The sequence below is a fragment of the Sturnus vulgaris genome, chromosome 26, assembly GCF_052056855.1.
Source record: "Sturnus vulgaris isolate bStuVul1 chromosome 26, bStuVul1.hap1, whole genome shotgun sequence".
In the NCBI taxonomy this organism is placed as follows: Eukaryota; Metazoa; Chordata; class Aves; order Passeriformes; family Sturnidae; genus Sturnus; species Sturnus vulgaris.
In genome coordinates this window covers 4,764,010-4,781,018 of record NC_142268.1, presented here as the reverse complement: position 1 = coordinate 4,781,018, position 17,009 = coordinate 4,764,010, and the positions used below count along the sequence as shown (strand labels likewise).

The 17,009-nt window shown below is 59.8% G+C and overlaps 1 protein-coding gene across 17 annotated transcripts in view; it reads left to right on the top strand.

Moving 5' to 3' along the window:
• Positions 1-223: 223 nt before the first annotated feature.
• The window catches only part of UNC13A (unc-13 homolog A), a 37,472-nt gene continuing 20,686 nt past the window's right edge, over positions 224-17,009 (top strand). For 7 of the 17 annotated variants that reach the window (XM_088179020.1, XM_088179012.1, XM_088179018.1 and 4 more), the window contains exons 1-15: positions 5,163-5,192; positions 5,515-5,614; positions 5,839-5,956; positions 6,124-6,247; positions 6,419-6,492; positions 6,572-6,626; positions 7,340-7,375; positions 7,921-8,131; positions 8,578-8,703; positions 10,083-10,721; positions 12,259-12,352; positions 13,329-13,375; positions 14,670-14,757; positions 16,069-16,140; positions 16,444-16,663. In XM_088179020.1, coding sequence (XP_088035146.1) covers positions 5,610-5,614; positions 5,839-5,956; positions 6,124-6,247; positions 6,419-6,492; positions 6,572-6,626; positions 7,340-7,375; positions 7,921-8,131; positions 8,578-8,703; positions 10,083-10,721; positions 12,259-12,352; positions 13,329-13,375; positions 14,670-14,757; positions 16,069-16,140; positions 16,444-16,663 — 1,909 coding nt within the window. In that variant the 5' untranslated portion in view covers positions 5,163-5,192; positions 5,515-5,609. Of the gene's footprint in view, positions 325-5,162; positions 5,193-5,514; positions 5,615-5,838; positions 5,957-6,123; positions 6,248-6,418; positions 6,493-6,571; positions 6,627-7,339; positions 7,376-7,920; positions 8,132-8,577; positions 8,704-10,082; positions 10,722-12,258; positions 12,353-13,328; positions 13,376-14,433; positions 14,513-14,669; positions 14,758-16,068; positions 16,141-16,443; positions 16,664-17,009 lie in introns of those variants that run through there. The other 10 variants (XM_088179027.1, XM_088179026.1, XM_088179025.1 and 7 more) reach the window with 5 other exon arrangements.

Here is a 17,009-nt window from a genome sequence, read left to right as displayed (position 1 = left end):
CACAGCACGGTCCCCCCTGTTTGGGCAGGACCCTCCGCCCCTTCCGCCGGGCGGTGCGAGTGTGTCGGACCCCGCTCGGCCCCTCCGCTCCGTGCCCCCGCAGCCCCGCCGGGCCGCCAGCCCCGCCTCGCCCCCGACACCGGCACCGGCACCGGCACCGGGGGGGCTCGGGGGGCGGTGCCGCGCGGGCGGGGGCGGGGGTGACGTCAGGCGCTGTCCGCGGTGCTGAGGGAAGATGGCGGCGCGCTAGAGCCGGGCGGCGGCCAGGGCCCCCCGCGCCCCCCGGCACCCACTCCGCCGCCATGTCGCTGCTCTGCGTCGGAGGTAGCGGGGCACAGGGCACAGGGCACGGGCCGGGCGGGGGGCGCGTCCCGCAGCCGCTGTGCTCGGGGCAGGGAGCGGGGAGCGCGGGGCTGAGGGGCTGAGGGGCTGAGGGCACTGTGGGCAGCAGTGAGGCGGTGGTGGGGGGGGTCGTGGGAACGGCTCCATTCACAAGCACCCGGCGCGTGGATTTATGAATGAACCGGCGGGGGCGCGCGCGCGGCGCGGGAGCCGGGAGTGGGGGTGGGGCAGGGACGGGGGTGTGGGCGCGCCCTGCCCGCACTGGGATCCCCCCGGAACCCCCCGGGATCCCCCCGACCCTGACCCCAAACCCCCTCCGGGAGGGACGGGGCTCCGTCCGCGCCTTCCCCCGCCCCATGGGGACCCCGTAAGCCTCCCTGGCTTCCGCCCCGCCGTGGGAAGGGGGCTCCCCCTGCAACAACCCCTGGGCTTCCCTCACAAACTCCCACTGTTGTGGGGAGGGAGCTGCCCCCATAACTTCCCACTGCCGGGGAGGGAAGAGCCTCCCCTATAAAGTCCCCCCGGGCTCCCTCCGTAGCCCTCCCCCGCCGTGAGGAGGGGGCTCCTCCCTCGCTGCCCACCCCAGCCGCTCCTGTCTGTCCCTCTCCAGCTTCCCGCCCCCTCGGGGCCCCCTTCTTCCCACCCTTCCCCCCCACGTCTCTTCCCACACCCCCCTCAAGTGCAGACCTCCACGTACTCACCCCCCAAACACCCCTGCCCGTATACCCCCACCATCACATCTCTCCCCATACACCCCAAGCCCCTAGGACCCCACCCCTCACGCCTATCCTCCGGCACATCCTGCGGACACAGCCCTCTGCATTCCCAAACACCCCCTCATCAAAAACACCCCATACACCCCACATCGATCCCAAACTGCCTAATTACACCCTCAAGAACCCCCGACCCCTAAAATTCCTCCACTCCCAAACATCATCCATCCCCATCTATGTATCTTACTCCCCCAAACAGACCCCATGCACCCCAAATCCCACATTCTCCCCACTTCCCTCTGTGAACCTCTAAATACCCCCCTCAAGTGACAGCCCAAGCCCCAGCCCCACCTCCTGCAGCCCCCTGTGCTCCTGAATACAGCCGGGCATGGTGGTGGTGTTGGGAGTCAGGGCATCTGGGGGGGGGTCAGGGTGGGAACCTGGGGGTCTGGTGCTGGTGTGTGCCCAATTAGGGGATCTGGGGCTGGTCACCCCATACTGGGATGAACTGGGAGGAGTGTACAGGTCCCTGCAGCCAGCACACTGAGCCCTGCCTAGCTGAGTGCACAGGTGAGTCCTGCTGGCTTGGCTTCAGCCTTGCTGATCAGTCTGGATGAATGCTCAGTAAGCGGAGGAACAGAAGTCAGGAGGGGGTCCCTTTACCCCCTTCTCAAGGCCCTGTGACATCCTGATGGGGAGGGGGTAGCACTTGTGTGTCTTGGGGTCATAGGATGGAGGAGGCAGAGTGACAGCAGGACAAGGTGGGCATAGAGTGTCTGGGATTCCCCACCCCAGGCAAAATCTGGAGGAAAATGGGGACTCTCCCAGTGCTGCCTGAGTTCATCAGGATGGGGGCTGTGCCCCCTTCCACCTCCTGAAATGTTCTTGTCCTTTAGGTGCTGTCACAGCCCCCTCTCTCGTGGCAGTGCCACAGCTGGCATGCCCCTATGTGCCCCCCCAGCCAGCCCCAGATTTCGGGTACTCTCCTTTGGCAGGGTAGGCACCTCTTTACTCCCACATAAAGGACTGTCACATGTGTGACACCCTAGGTGGCGCTGGGGGTGGCTGCTGAGAAACAGCTCTGAGTGGGTTCAGGCTTCCCCCAGTGCCCCATCATCACTGGCTGGTCACGCTTCTTGTGCTATTTTTGGGGGTTCCGGGGACAGGAGTGCCACCCCAGAGCCTCCCCCAGGCTCTCCCTGCCCCTCCTGGGGGCTTTGTGCCAGGGGGTGTCCCTGCATGACAGGCACTGGAGTGACCTGGGAGTGTGGGGTGAGTGGGGGACAGGAGGGGGTGTCTGGAGTGGCAGGAGGCAGATGGACAGATGGACAGGCGGGCGGACGGGCATCCGGAGAGACAGATGGAGAGACGGAGGGACAGATGGATGAAGGGGATGGGAGACGTGATCACGGAGGCTGAGGGGTGGGTGGATGGACTGACAGAGGGGTGCAGGGACAGAGGGAGAAGAAGGACAGAGGGGTGGATGGAAGGACAGACAGGGGTGGATGGAAGGACAGACGGGTGGGTGGATGGATGGATGGATGGATGGATGGATGGATGGATGGATGGATGGACGGACAGATGGAAGGATAGACAGAGGGATGGATGGATGGATGGATGGATGGATGGATGGATGGATGGATGGATGGATGGATGGAAGGAAGGACAGAGAATTGGACAGAGGGTTGGATGAAGGACAGAGGGATGGACATATAGATGTATGGAGGAATGGACATAGGGATGGGTGTGTGGAAAGATCAGTAAGTGCCCCCAGGACAGTGGGGTGGACAGGCAGAGGCAGGGGTGGATGGACAGATAGGGGAGTGGATGGAGAGAGGTGAAGGGACAGATAGGGGTGGACACACAGGAGATGGACACATGGTGGGTGGTGGGGTGTGTGGGTGGACAGACAGGTGAATGGATGGATAGACAGAAGGATGGGTGAATGGAGACAGGAAAATGGACAGAGGGGTGGGTGGATGGGCAGAGGGGTGGGTGGATGGATGGACAGCAAGATGGATGAGAGTGAGATGGGTGGATGGATGGAGGGATGGGTGGGTGGAGAGAGGAGTAAGTGGACAGACAGCAGGATGGATGGACAGAGGGATGTGTGGACAGGCAGAGGGGTGGACAGACAGACAAGCCCAGCCCAGTTTTCATGCCGTTCCCAGTCCAATCTCTGCCAGCTGCCTCCTGCCTCAATTTCCCCAACAGGGTCAACATTCCCTGAGAGGAGCCAGATCACTCCAGCCTGGGAAGATCCCAATTTGTTGATGTCAGATGAGTGTCACACTGTCCTCAGGTCCTTGCCTGGGAGCTCAAGTTGAATTTAGCCCCAGGGTGGCACCCCAGGACTTGCCACCTCTGTGCCAGCTTTGGGGACCCTTTGATGGGTGGGAGGGCAGCACACCCGCAGATGGTGACAGCAGGATTTCTCCCTGGCAAGAGATGACAGCCAGGAAAGCCACGTGTTCCCTGGGTAATTGTTTGTTCCTGTCAGCTCGGGTATTTTTGGAGCTTTTCCTTCCTCTGCTCTCCCGTTCCTTTTTGGAAGCAGCAGCTGGTGAAGAATAAAGAATAGTGGGTGCCCGGGGGAAGGGGGATCCCTGTCAGCCACAGGCAGGTTCTGCCTCCAAATGCTCTATTAGAATAGAGTAATATCAATTTATAATATGTATAAATACATTATATTTGATTTCCATAATTATTACACACAGTGGTGCCAGCCATCCCCATATAGCCCGTGGGCTCCCAGCCTGGTGTCACTCAAGGATCTTTGGGATCCCGGAGCCTTGTGCCAACCCCCCACGTGTGAATTCCCCATCTCTGAGTGAAGCTGCAGCTCCTGGAGCTCCCTGTGATTCCCTGGGAACATGGCTGCCAGTGACGTAGCTGCTGACCTTCCTATGGGCAAAAAGCCACCCAGCGTGTCACCCTTTCGGTGGCACAGGGCAGGCAGCCGAGTCGAAGGGTCCCCAGTTGTTTTCCGAGAGGATGGTTTCCCCTGCCTCAGTTTCCCCGAGGCTTCTGGTGCCACGTGGGCTCCTCCCAGCCCTGCCAGGCACGTGGCGCTGGCGGCAGCCCCGCGTCCCCTCCAGCGCTGGTGGCGGCTGATAAGCGGCTGGCGAGTGGCACGTCTCCGAAATCAAATTACCTTTGATGTCGCCAGGGCTATTTTCATCCCTCCTCGGTCACGTTGGTCCTGCACCCGCTGGCACCCGCGTCATTCACCCGTTCTCCGGGTGCTGTGTCATTCCCTCCCCGCCTGGTCCCCCCCCGGCAGCCCCAAGGACGCCCCTCGGCCCCGCCACCCCCCGGCACTGGCAGCGTCCGTCCCCGCCTGTGCTCAGCTCCCCACTGCAGCCAAAAGATGGGCACCGACCCCCACCCCACTGGGTAAAGCTGGGGGGAGTCAGCCAGGACTGGGGGGGGGGGTTTCCCATGGAGCTGAGCAGGATCGGAAGGCCCCCTGCACCCCCCAATGGGCAGGATGGCAACCAGCCCCGCAGTGCCCCCACCGGGGAGACAGGGCTGGGATGCAATGGGGATGTTTTGGGGCTGTATAGGATTTTGGTGGGGCGTCTCCTCCACCCCTGGGGCTGTTTGTGGGCAGGGAGGGTTACAAGCCCCCGACCTACCAGGTTTCCTGCTGGAAATCTGGGCCAGTGGCTTGGGAGAGCCTTAACCCTGATCCTGCTGGGCTGGTGCTACCCAGCTGGGACTCGAGTGAGTTTTTCCTCTGGATATGGGTGGCAACATCATCTGTTTCTCCAAATAAATCTCAAATCGAAAGTGTCGGGTGAGGTTGGTAACGCCCCCTCAACAGAGGAAACAGGAAGGCTGGTCATTTGGGGTTGCAAGATGTCCCAGAGCAGCAGGGTTTTTAGGGGAGCCTTTTCTTCCCTCTGATGCCCACCTCCAGCTCATACCTGATCCCTCACCCTCAGCTGGCATAGGGAGTCCCAGCACTTTTCCCACCTGGCAGCTGGGGGAGGAGTGGGGGCAACCGGGACTGGGCTCCTCCCACCTGCTTGGCACCCTGGTGGGGATCCCCAGCCTTTCTCCAGGGTCTCACACTGATTTTCTTCCCTCCCTTTGTCCCCGCAGTTAAAAAGGCCAAGTATGATGGGCCCCAAGGTAAGTGAGATCCCACCTGATTGCCCCCCTGAGGGGAGAGGCTGGGGGGCTCTTGGGCTGGTTGGATGTGGCAGGGTCAGAGGAGGGGCTGGGGAAGGGGGTTGAGGGGACCCTTAGCTCTGGAGGCATTATTTGGCAAGTTGGGGACACACACACACGAATGGGGGTGCCCTGGACAGAGTGGGGAGCTCACATCCTACCAGCCCTGGCAGATGTAGGATCCCTGCTGGGACTGAGGTGCTGAGGTGCTGGGGGTGGCAGTGGGAAGTGTTGGGGAGTGGGACACACTGGGGGTCCCTTCACCCTCTGTTTGTTCCCGCAGAGAAATTTAACACCTATGTGACCCTGAAGGTGCAAAATGTCAAGAGCACGACCATAGCAGTGCGGGGCAACCTGCCCTCCTGGGAGCAGGACTTCATGTTGTGAGTGTCCAGGGGATTCCCCTCGCTCCCCCATCCCTGCTCCTTCCCCTTGCCCCCATAAATATTATGGGGAGTCCTCCACTGCCCTGACCCCAGATCTGGGGGGCTCACCTGAGTCCTGGGTTTGAAGGGACAGGTAGAAGCTGGGATGGGCCCAGGAGGCTGCTGAGACCTGAGGGGGGTTTACTTCATGGGGAGTAACCTGATACCTTTCCTGTCCCCAGTGAGATCAATCGGCTGGACTTGGGGCTGACTGTGGAGGTGTGGAACAAGGGGCTGATCTGGGACACCATGGTGGGCACGGTGTGGATCCCCCTGCGGACAATCAGGCAGTCCAATGAGGTAGGGAGGCAGGCACAGGCATCTCCCTGCTGAGCCCAAGGGACGTGTGCCACCCCCAGCTGTCCTTTGGGCCAGGCAGAGCCTTCCCCGTCCTGCCTGTGTGCTGGAGTTGCGGGGCCATGAAAGAGGGCTCTGGGAGCTCTCCTCACCCCGTTTCTACCCAACAGGAGGGTCCTGGGGAATGGCTCACACTTGACTCCCAGGTCATCATGACTGACAACGAGATTTCGGGCACCAAGGACCCGACTTTCCACCGCATCCTCCTTGACACGCGCTTTGAGCTGCCTCTGGGTGGGTGCCCCATCCCGGCCCCCAGACCCAGGCTGTGTTTGCCTTACCCTCAGCCCCAGGGCTGCTCATGAGCCTTGGGGCTGGGGCTGAGGGTCTGATCCTGTGGCCCCAAAAGCTTGAAGGCTGTTTTGGGGGAGGTCTGTGCACCAACTGGGGTCTTTGCCCTCACAGATATCCCTGAGGAGGAGGCCAGGTACTGGGCCAAGAAACTGGAGCAGCTCAATGCCATGCGGGACCAGGATGATGTGAGTGCAGCCAGGCCTGGGGTGAGGGGGCAGGGGCAGTGCTGCCAGCAAGAGCCCTCACCAGCCCCTCTCTCCCCAGTATGCCTTCCAGGAGGAGCAGGAAAAGCCTCTGCCTGTGCATGGCTCTCAGTGCTGTAAGTGATGCCCTGTCCCTGCCCCACTGTGGGACCCCCACATCCTCCTTTCTCCCCATTCCCACACCGAGGAATTTTAAGGGGTGGGCTCCACATCTGCTTTGGAGCATTGGACCCCAACCCAAGTGGGGCTCAACTTCACCCCATACCTTTCCCTTATCCCTATTCCTGTTGTCTTTCCTGTGTTTACCGGTGTTTCTTTGCTGTCTTCCAGCTCCACAGTGGGTGAGCCTTCCTGTGGGTGGAGGGGAGCAGAGCATGGGAACAGTGGGGCTGATGAGGACGGTTCCTCTGGGACAAGGGGCAGCTGGCTGATGTGGGGGGCTGCTGGATGGGGGCCCTGCAGAGGCATTTGGAGTGGCAGCTCAGTTTATCCCAGCACGTGCCTCAGTGCCCCCTTCTGTAACCACCCCAGCTGCATGCATTGTTCAATGCCCCTGTGCCCAGCCCCAAGCCCTGTCCCCTGTCAGTGCCACCATGCCTGGCATTGTCCTAACATTGTCCTCAGCCTGGGTCAGTGCCACCATACCCACCCCAGGCACTGTCTCCAGTCCAGCTCGGTGTTGTCAAGTTGAGGCCCAGGCAGTGTCCCAGTGCCACCGTGCCCCATCCTGTTCCCAGGGCAGTGTTCCCAACCCAGTGTGTCCTCTGGAGAGATATTGGTTCCTCCCAGCCAACTGCCTCCTTTCTTGTCTCTGCCCATTTCTTTGTAGGCAACTGGAATTATTTTGGCTGGGGAGAACAGCAGAGTAAGTATCCTGCCCATTCCTCTCCTCCCAGCCGGTGGGTCCCCAGCACGTCCCTCTTTGCCTGGCCCCGGGCTCAGAGGACCTGGAGCTTGGGTCTGGCCTGTGGCCTTGTGCCATGACTCTGTACTGGGTGAGGACAGTGTCACCAAGTGCCCTGTCCTGGGCAGGGCTTTCCCCTGGGATGGTGGGGACATGGCACCATGGGACTCTGTGCCCTTGGTGTGTCCCAGTGGCAATGAGCAGCTCAGGCTTTGCCTCTGTGGTGGGACATTGGTGGGGCAGAGGGAGGGTCCCTGCCCCCATCCTTTTCCCCCTTCTGTATGTCCCAAATTCCCCCTCCACCTTCCCCTCATGCCCCCAAAACCTTCCCTGTGCTGATAACACACTGATGTCAGCTCACCCCTCATCCTGCCCTGAGTCCACCTCCCCAGCATGGTCCCACAGCGGTGGGGACACAGTGGTGGCACTAAAGGGTCTGTGCAGCGTGGGGGGCAGATTTGGGCCATCCTCTGCCCCACTCATCCCCATCCCCTGGCCCCTTGCAGATGATGACCCCGACAGTACCGTGGATGACCGGGACAGTGACTACCGCAGCGAGACCAGCAACAGCATCCCCCCACCCTACTACACCACGTCTCAGCCCAACGCCTCCGTGCACCAGTACCCTATGAGGCACCAGCAGCAGAGCTCCCGAGACTCCTACACTGACTCCATGCAGAGCTACGAGATGGACTACTCGGACCAGGCTCCCATCAGGTAGTGTGGCCACAGCCAACTCCCCCTGGGACCGGCTCTCTCAACCTCCCCCTCAGGTGACAGAGGCCAGCAGGTCCCCAGGGTGACGCTAGGGATGGCGCTTCCAGTGCGGTGGGTGACAGAGGGAAGGATGCTGAGGTGAGGAAGAGTGGGGTGGTGCTGGCCCCATCCAAGCCTTTCCTTCTCACTGGGAAATTTTCAAACTCTTTTGGGTCACTGCCCTCCTCTGTCCTTACTGGGTTTGGGGCCCCCCACCCCTGGCTGTCCCTGCTGGGAGCTGGCCAGTGGAGTGTGGGGTGACTGGGGACCCAGACATGGCAGAGCCCAGCCCAAAGTGCCAGCCCCGTCCAGGTGGACAGAGCCTCCCTGCCAGTGTCCCCACGGCAGCAGGGGGTGGCGGGTGGCGGTGGGACCTCGCTGACCATGTTCCTCTCCTCCCCTGGCAGACGCTATGGTAGCGTAGACTCTGCCGCAAACGGACGCAGCGACGCTGAGTCCGGTTCTGAGTCGAGCAGGCGGACCAGCCGCCAGCCTTCCCTTGAGAGCAGGCGGTCCCTAGACCTATCGGATAGGTGGGTCCATACCTGTGCCGTGTGCCGTGTGCCGTCGCAGAGTGCTGTGGTCGGTCCTTGCAGCCATGGTGAGGCCAACACCAGTCCTGGCAAGGGCGGCCTCGTGCCACCCTCCCCGCCCCGGATCGGCCTTGCACAGGGACAGCATTGGGATGTTCCAGGTCCCCCAACCCCTCTTGTTGCTGCATCCCAGTTCATGGGGGGACATCCCATCATCCTGGTCCCACTTGTTGGCACTGTGACTGTCTGGCAGCGCTGCTGCCTGTTCCTTGTCATGCCAGCAGGTGTGGGACTGGGCCCTCGGGGACTCAAGTGCCACCCTCCTGTTCCTGGTCACCTGCCAGGGTGTGCCTATCTGGACAAAAGGTTCATGCAGTGATTTGGGATCTTGCAATGTGCCAATAGCAACTCTCCCAGCTCTGGCCAGGATCAGGATGGGGAAGTGTGGAGTTTCCGGGTATGAGCTGTCTCCTGCATCCCTGTGCCCCAAGTGCTCCTTCCCAAGGTACCTGGATGATGCCAGTACCCCTCCCAGCTGGGGCCAGCCTGAACCCCAGCACTCTCTTCCCTGTGGTGTCCCCTGGCTACCCACAGCCTGGCTCAGCCACTCTGGGCTCTGCCTGGCCCAGCCCCTCATCTTTGTCCCCTCACACACCTCCTGAGCCCTGGCTGCCAGTGCTGGAGACGTGGTGTCGGCCTCTTCCTCGGCATGTTCCTGTCCTGTCTGCATGTCTGCTTCTGTCAGCCTGTCCCCATGGAGCCACGGGGCTGCCCTGTCCCTGGCAGCCTCCTGGGACACAGGGCCCCCATGGGCCTCCCAGTGCAGGCAGCTGTGAGAGGAGGGGCTGGAAGGGCTGGGGGACAGATGGGATAGGGGAAGGAGTCTGGCCTGGCAGCAAGAGCAGAGAGGGGACCCTTGGGTAGGGATGGTGTTAAGACGAGAGAGGGGGTTGAGGGAGTGTCCTGGGGTGGAGGTGCCTGGGAGGGCTGTGGGGAGCACTGAGACGTCAGCATAGAGGTTGTGTGACAGATCTGTGTGTCAGGGGCAGGACAGGGTGTCTGCTGCCTCCAGCAGCAGGAGGCAGGATCTGGCTGGGGGTGCTGCTGCCCCCACCCCTGGCTGGGGCGAGCCTAGGAGACAGGCACTGTCACCCCCATCCCCACTGTCAGCCCAGGCACAGGCAGGGAGGTCAGAGTGCCCCTGCTGGGGGGCTGGTTCCAGCCGACAGGATTTCTGTGCCTTCGGCTCCCAGGACGAGGAGCCCAATGCTCCCGATGGGAGCTGCGCATCCTCCCGCCCCTGGTGCAGGGCCCCGGGGCTCTGCCTGGGGTGACACGGACCCACGGGAGCCCTGTCCTTGTGTCCCCTCACCCCTCAGCCCCACAGGGAGCAGCCGCTACGCCTCGTCGGCCGAGCTGAGCCAGGGCAGCTCCCAGCTGAGCGAGGACTTCGAGAACGAGAGCCTGAGGGACTCGGAGCTGGACGAGAGGGACGGGGACTCCTACCACTCCTGCCACAGCTCCGTCAGCTACCGCAAGGACTCGCCGCGCTGGGAGGAGGAGGATGATGATGATCTCTACCTGGAGGAGGAGGAGGAAGAGTTCATTGAGGACTACAGTGAGACTGAGGAAGGCTATCCCAAGGAAGAGGAGCTGGAAGAGGAGGAGGAGGAGGAACTGCGGGAGCAGGATACCTATGAACCCCCTGAGCATGAAACATACCCACCACCGCAGAAACCCCTGCCGCAGCAGCAGCAGCAGCAACAGGTCCCGCAGCAGCAGCAGCAGCAGCAACAGCAGCAGCAGCAGCAGCAGCAGCAGCAGCAACCCCAGCTGGTCCCACAGCAGAAGCCTCAGCAGCAGGAAAGGAAGGAGGAGAGGAAAGAGGAGAGGAAGGAGGAGAAGGACACCTCTGCCCCCCAGGAAGCCCCTGAGACCCTCCAGGCCCAGCGGGCAGAGGAGGAAGTTCCCGTGCAAGAGGCAGCCCCGGAGACTGAGCCCCCAAAACCGGCTGAGAGGTAGGAGGAGGAGCTGAGCTGTCATGTCCCAGGGATGGCACTGTGCCTGGAGGCACTGAGGATGCTCTGGAGGTGACTCAGGGGTGCTGTGGTGCTTGGCGCAGGACCAGGGACTGTGTCTGGAGCTTTTCCAGGTGCCCGAGCCGTTGAGGTGGGGAAAGCCCACCTTGTGCCACCCAGGCAAGAGCCAGCACCCTAGGCACACTGCCAGGGCCCAGCCACCCCCTGTGCTAAGCATGGCTCAAGCCCTGCTGGGGCTACAGGGCTGCAGATTTATAACCTGGGACAAACATGGGGCTGGGGGAATGGGATCTCGGGGCTGATTCTTCTCCTCTGGCACAGGAGCTTGGCACCCTGGGTGGAGCTTGGTCAGAGGAGGAGATTTCCTTTACAGAAGTCAGTCCTCTCCCTAGGCCTGGTAAAAGCTCATCCATGGCCTCCTGTGCTGTACAAGTGAATTAATTGGTGATTAGGTTCCTGGTGAAGCATGTGAATAATTCGTATCTTGGGGACAGATTATTCAAATATCATTATTGACCATTTCCATTTTCAGTGAGTGTCACTCCTCTGTGCAAAGGTGAACTGTGATGGGGTTTTTCAGCCTTTTATTTAGTTTAAATTACACACCAGGAATGGGGAATCTCTAATTGAAACCAATGCGTAATGAGCTGTTTTTTAAAAAAATGGATATTTAGGCCCAAGACCTGGCAGGAACCTAAGGGCCTCAGGTCATGTCTGCCTGCAGTGTCCACTGGGCAGGGGGCTTAGGATTTGGGGACTGTGAATTAGCGCTGGAGACCGCAGACTGTGTTGGGACTCCCAGAGTAGTGCTGAGGGCCTCAAATGATGAACCCAAATTAGCTTTTGTGATCCCAGAATAGCACTAGGGACTGTGGATTAGAAGATCCCAAAGCCCCCCAGGTCTGAGCAGGTTCATCTCCTGAGCAACCCATGCCTTCTTCCCAGAGTAGTTCTGGATTCCTCTCTCCAGTGTTGCATTACACCAGGCTCTCCAGGAGACTGGTATGTTTGGAGAATTTATATTCTTTTCCTCCTTGTTTTGATTTTGTAGGACAGGAGGAAAAAACCCTACAACACGCAGCATGTCCAGGCAGACACTTTTCCCTGGACTTGGAACCACTGGGGTGTTGGGTGCTCTTTACCCCAGGAAGCTGTGGTGGGAAGTGGCCAGAGGACATTGTGCTGGGGAGATGGGGGGCAAAGGACGTTTAATTCACATGCTTGTGTCACCAGCTGTCCCCTGTGTGTCACTTGGGTGCCCAGGGCAGGGTCTCCTGAGGTTGGGGAAGCTTCTGGCTTCTCCCCAGGGCTCTGCCCTGATTGTGCTGCCCTTTGCAGCAGGACCCGCTGCCTTTTCAAGTCCTTCCTGGTACCAAGAGGCAGTTTTGCCATGGCTACTCTGTCTCAAGGCACATCAGGATCCCCAGATCGCAGCCTCAGACCTGCTGGGTGTGAGAGCTGCTCTCCTCTCCCTGGTGCTGTGCTGGGAGGTAACAGGGGATGTGTGTGCTTTCAGGGAGCTGGGAGAAGAGGAGGTGCAGGACCCCAAAGCACGAGCCAAAGCCAACTGGCTGAGAGCCTTCAACAAGGTCTGCATACAGCTGCAGGAGGTGAGGACCCCCTGACCCCTGCCACGGCTCTGGGCTGGGAGCACGGCTCCTTTCCATAGCTGGGCAGCTTCCAGGGACATCCACGGACTTGGGGGTACCAACAGTGTTGCCCACAATCCCATTCCCACCGAGTGGGACGCCCTGGAGGGGCTGGGAGTGCTGAGGATCCCCTGTGTGTGCTGCATGTGTGTGCTGGAGTGAGCCCCCTGCCTTCTCCCCTCTGTTGAGTTGACAATATTTTGTTTTGTTTTTAGACTCCATCCTCCATCTTTTCTTTTTGTTTTGGCTCTGGATTCGCTCCCCGGGGTCTCGATCCCCCTCCCCACCGCTTCTCTTTTCAGTTGTCCACCACCATGGCCCTTGCACCCGCGTCTCCCCTTCCTGCAGGGAAGGGGTGTAGCCTGTCTGCAGGTAAGCATGGCCACCTGGAACCTCCAGCCATGTGTGTGCCTTCCCTGTGTGTGTGTGTGTGTGTGTGTGTGTGTGCAGGGATTGCCCATGAAGGAGGGACAATGGTCTCTCTCTACCCTTCTCCTCTAAAATAATCCCCTCCCTGCAGGGGTACGTGGCACTACTGGATGATCTCTGCACACACATCCTCTTCCATGTGTTCTGCCTTTTCCCTGCTCTTCTTTCCAACTGCTGTGGGTCCTGAGGACCTGCTGAGCCGTTATGATGCTTCTTCACTCCCCCAAGCCCTGACTTTTTGCACAGTGTAGCCATCCCCCCTGCTTTGCCAGCCTCAGGCCCTTTGCTGAAGCCCACCCATTTGCTCACTCAGGTCTTCTGAAGATATTTGATCCCAGTACCAGCTCTTTTCTGGGAGGAGTCTCCTTGGTTTTGGAACACACTTTTCTCTGTCCACCCTGCTCATCCTTCCATGCTCTCCCAGTGCTGTGAGCACTCACTGCCCTGAGGGGGCTGTCCCCACACTGGTGGCTCCTGCTGTGCCCTGACACTGTCCCTTGTTTTCCAGGCCCGCGGGGAAGGTGATGGAGAAAAATCCCTGTGGTTCAAAGGCGGGTGAGTACAAGGGGAAGCTGGGAAAACTCTCCTCCTGGGATCTCAGCCCCCTCCTCATTAGGAAGTGATTAATGAGTTCAACAGTGGGCTTGTGTGGGGAAGTTTGCCAAGCTGTGGGCATGCAGGAAGACCAATTTTTTGGATTTGAATTTTGGGACTGGTCAGTGCTTTTGGAGCAGCCAGCAGACATGACATTGCTCTGTGACCAAGAGCTGCTGCTGTAGGGGAGAGCGAGGAGGTGTGTTGAGATGGGGATGAGGAGGGGTGGCAACTCCTGCTTCCCTTATGGAGTGGTCATGGGAATCCTGAGTCTCTCACCTGGACAGGCTGGACAGTCCTGTCTTGCCCTTGTGGACAGCCCTGCCATGGACCTGGGCAGAACCTGGTAGGTTGCCTGAGAACCCCCAGATCACTCCAGGGATTTCTTTCTGACACGGCTGTCAAGTTCCATTCCTGCCTTGGGTTCCCTTGCAGCAGAACTTGAGGCTCACCTGCTCTGCTCCCCTTCGGGGTCCCAGAGGGAACCCCACCTCTCCAGCCTCACACTGCAAAGCCAAGGCTGACTTAGCCAAATGGGCAGTTTTTCTCCTGGGTTTCACTGTTAATCTTCATGTGGGGAAAAATCACAGTTTTTGCCAAAATTTCCTTCCCTCTCAGTTTTTAGTTCAGTGATTCCTACCCTGGCTGGGGTGGTTGTGGGGATGGGGATCCCATGGGTGGGTCCCAGGCCACACAGGGGTTGCTTTGCAGTCATATTCATCAAATCCTAGATATTGAGAAGAAATCCTTTCCTGTGAGGGTGGTGAAGCCCTGGCACAGATTGTTCAGAGCAGCTGTGGCTGCCCCATCCCTGGAAGTATCCAAGGCCAGGTTGGCAACCTGATCTAGTGGAAGGTGTCCCTGCCCATAGCAGGGTGTGGAACAAAATGGGCTTTAAGGTCCCTTCCAACCCAAACCATTCCGTGATTCTCTGAAGTGCTGAGTGACCATGGGCAACAACAGGGGGCCCCTTCCTGTCTCAGTTTCCCCTTGCCCTCTGACTCTCCTCTCTCTTGCAGGCCTGGTGGTGGGCTGATCATTATAGACAGCATGCCGGACATTCGCAAGCGAAAACCCATCCCCCTAGTTAGCGATTTGGTGAGGTTCCTCCCAAGGCACCCCCATAGCTGCCAGCTTTGCTCCTGCTGTGCCCCACCGGACCGCGCCGCCCGTGCCCCGCTCCCCAGCTGCCTCTAACATGGCTTGTGTTCTCTGTTTTCTTTCCTGTGGCCTGGCTGGGCCTTCCCTGCGGCAGGGGGGCGGCTGTAAGGTTTCTGCGCTGCATTAACAGCATGCCCGACATTAAGCCTGGACGCAAATCTCTCCCTCTAGTCAGCGATCTGGTGAGCGCGGTGCGAGGGGTTAAAGAGACAGCGCCCTTGGGGGCTGCCAGCCAGCCCTGGTGCCCCCAGCCCTGCCAAAGGGGGGCGGGGGTGTCCCACACTGCCTGGGGGGCTCTTGGCCCTCCCTGCAGTTGGGAGCTGGGCTCTCCCTACCCGAGGGTGCTTCTCTTTAACGGAGCTCTGGTCCCTACCCCAAGCATCAGCCTAAGGTTTCCCAGGGCTGTATCTGGTTTCCCATTTTTTTACTGGTGCAGTGTCCCTGTTCCCTTCCTGTCCCAGCTGCCGTAAGGTCCCTGCAGCTTGGATGACACTGGTGCTGGACAGACAGATGCCCATACCAAGGGAGGGCTGGCAGTGGCTTTTCCAAGTTGCCCAGACCCTGTGCTCCTGTCCCCACTGTCCCAGTGTATGGGTCTGGAGACCCCCGATGTATGGACTCCCCATGATGGGGTCCCTTCCAGACCCTGGGCTCTGTTTCACAGGGTCACTCTGCTGGTCCCCTCCCGCTCCTGATGACAAGAGACAGCAATTTTGGAAACCAGACACCTTTGTCCCTCAGAATTAGGTGCCCTTCCCCTCCTTCCCCCTCTCTTAAAACCTTGTCAGCTCCACTGTTTGCCCTCCCTGGGGTGCCACTCTCCTGTTCTCAACCTGCCTCCCCCAATCCCCCCTCCCCTTTGCTGTCCCCAACTTAGTGTCCCCACCCCAGCCCTCTTGGGCAGCTGCTGATGCTTCTGCACTGTGCTGTGTTGGTGTTTTGGGGGTGAGGGGTGGTGGAGTGGGCAATGTGTGGGGTTTGGGGGGGCTGCTGCCTTTCCCTGCTGGGATTTGCAGGCTGCAACCAGTGCTGTGGCTTGGGGACACAGTCCCCCCTCACCAGGGCCTGCTCAGTGCTGGATGAGGGGGTGTTGCCCCAATTCCCACTGGTTCTGGCAGGGAAGGGGCTCTCATGGGAAGTTTTGCACTAATGGCTTTTTATTACCCCCTCGCTGGCCCTGGCTGCCCACAGGCCATGGTAAGTGCCCCCCACCCCATATCCCCAGTGGTCTCAGACATGTGGTGAGAGGCTCTGCCCCACTGGAGCTGAAGTGGGAATGTCATAGGTTGCTGAACTGGTTCCAGTCCCACTGCACAGCAGTGCTGGCATCAATGGGGGCTGGGCTGTCCCCACTGCCCCCCATGCAGCCAGGACCCTTCCCTGTCTGGGATCAGGGTCTTCACAGCCACACTGGGTGCTTCACAGCCACTTGGGGGTGTAGGAGGGAGCTGTCATGGTCTGCTGGATCTGGGAACTCGATTTCTTTCCCACAGTCTCTGGTCCAGTCCAGGAAAGCGGGAATCACGTCCGCGCTGGCCTCGAGCACCTTGAACAATGAGGAGCTGGTAGGTGCTGGGGTGGGCTGGGTTGGGGATGATTGGGAGGGGGAATCTGAGCCTCAGGGACCAGGCAAACAATGGAGGTGCAGAGTCTGTGCCCCACCAGCATCCTCTGGTTATGTGTTAGCATCCAGGATGCTCATGGCAGCACCTGGGGATAGAATCATAGGATCTTTGGGGTTGGAAAGGACCTTGAAGATATCAAGTCCCACTGTCAACCCAGCACCACCACCATTAAATCAATGTCCCCAAGTGCATCCTCTGCCCTGCTTCAGCATTTCTCCCCCTCTCTCCCCTCTCCCTGCACAGAAAAACCATGTTTACAAGAAGACCCTGCAAGCCTTAGTGTACCCCATCTCCTGCACAACGCCCCACAACTTCGAGGTGTGGACGGCCACCACCCCCACCTACTGCTACGAGTGTGAGGGGCTGCTGTGGGGCATCGCCCGGCAGGGCATGCGCTGTGCCGAGTGCGGCGTCAAGTGCCACGAGAAGTGCCAGGATCTGCTCAACGCTGACTGCCTGCAGAGTAAGGACCTGGGACCCACAGCCTCGGCCCTTCTCACCTTGGAGAGGGAGGAGGGAGCAGCCCAGGAGAGCTCTGCTCCTGACTTGGGCATGGGAGAAGTGGTGGGCAGGGCACACTCATCCTGGGCAGGCGATAGATCCTTCCAGGTTTGAATTAATTCATGCATGGAATCGTGGAATTGTTAAGTCTGGAAAAGACCTTTAAGATTATCAGGTCCAACCATCAACTCAGCACCCTTGTGGTCACTGCTAAACAATGTCCTCAAGTGCCACAACCACATGTTTTTTGCACACTCCACCACTACCTGGGCAGCCTGTGCCAGGGCTGGACAACACTTTTGAGGAAG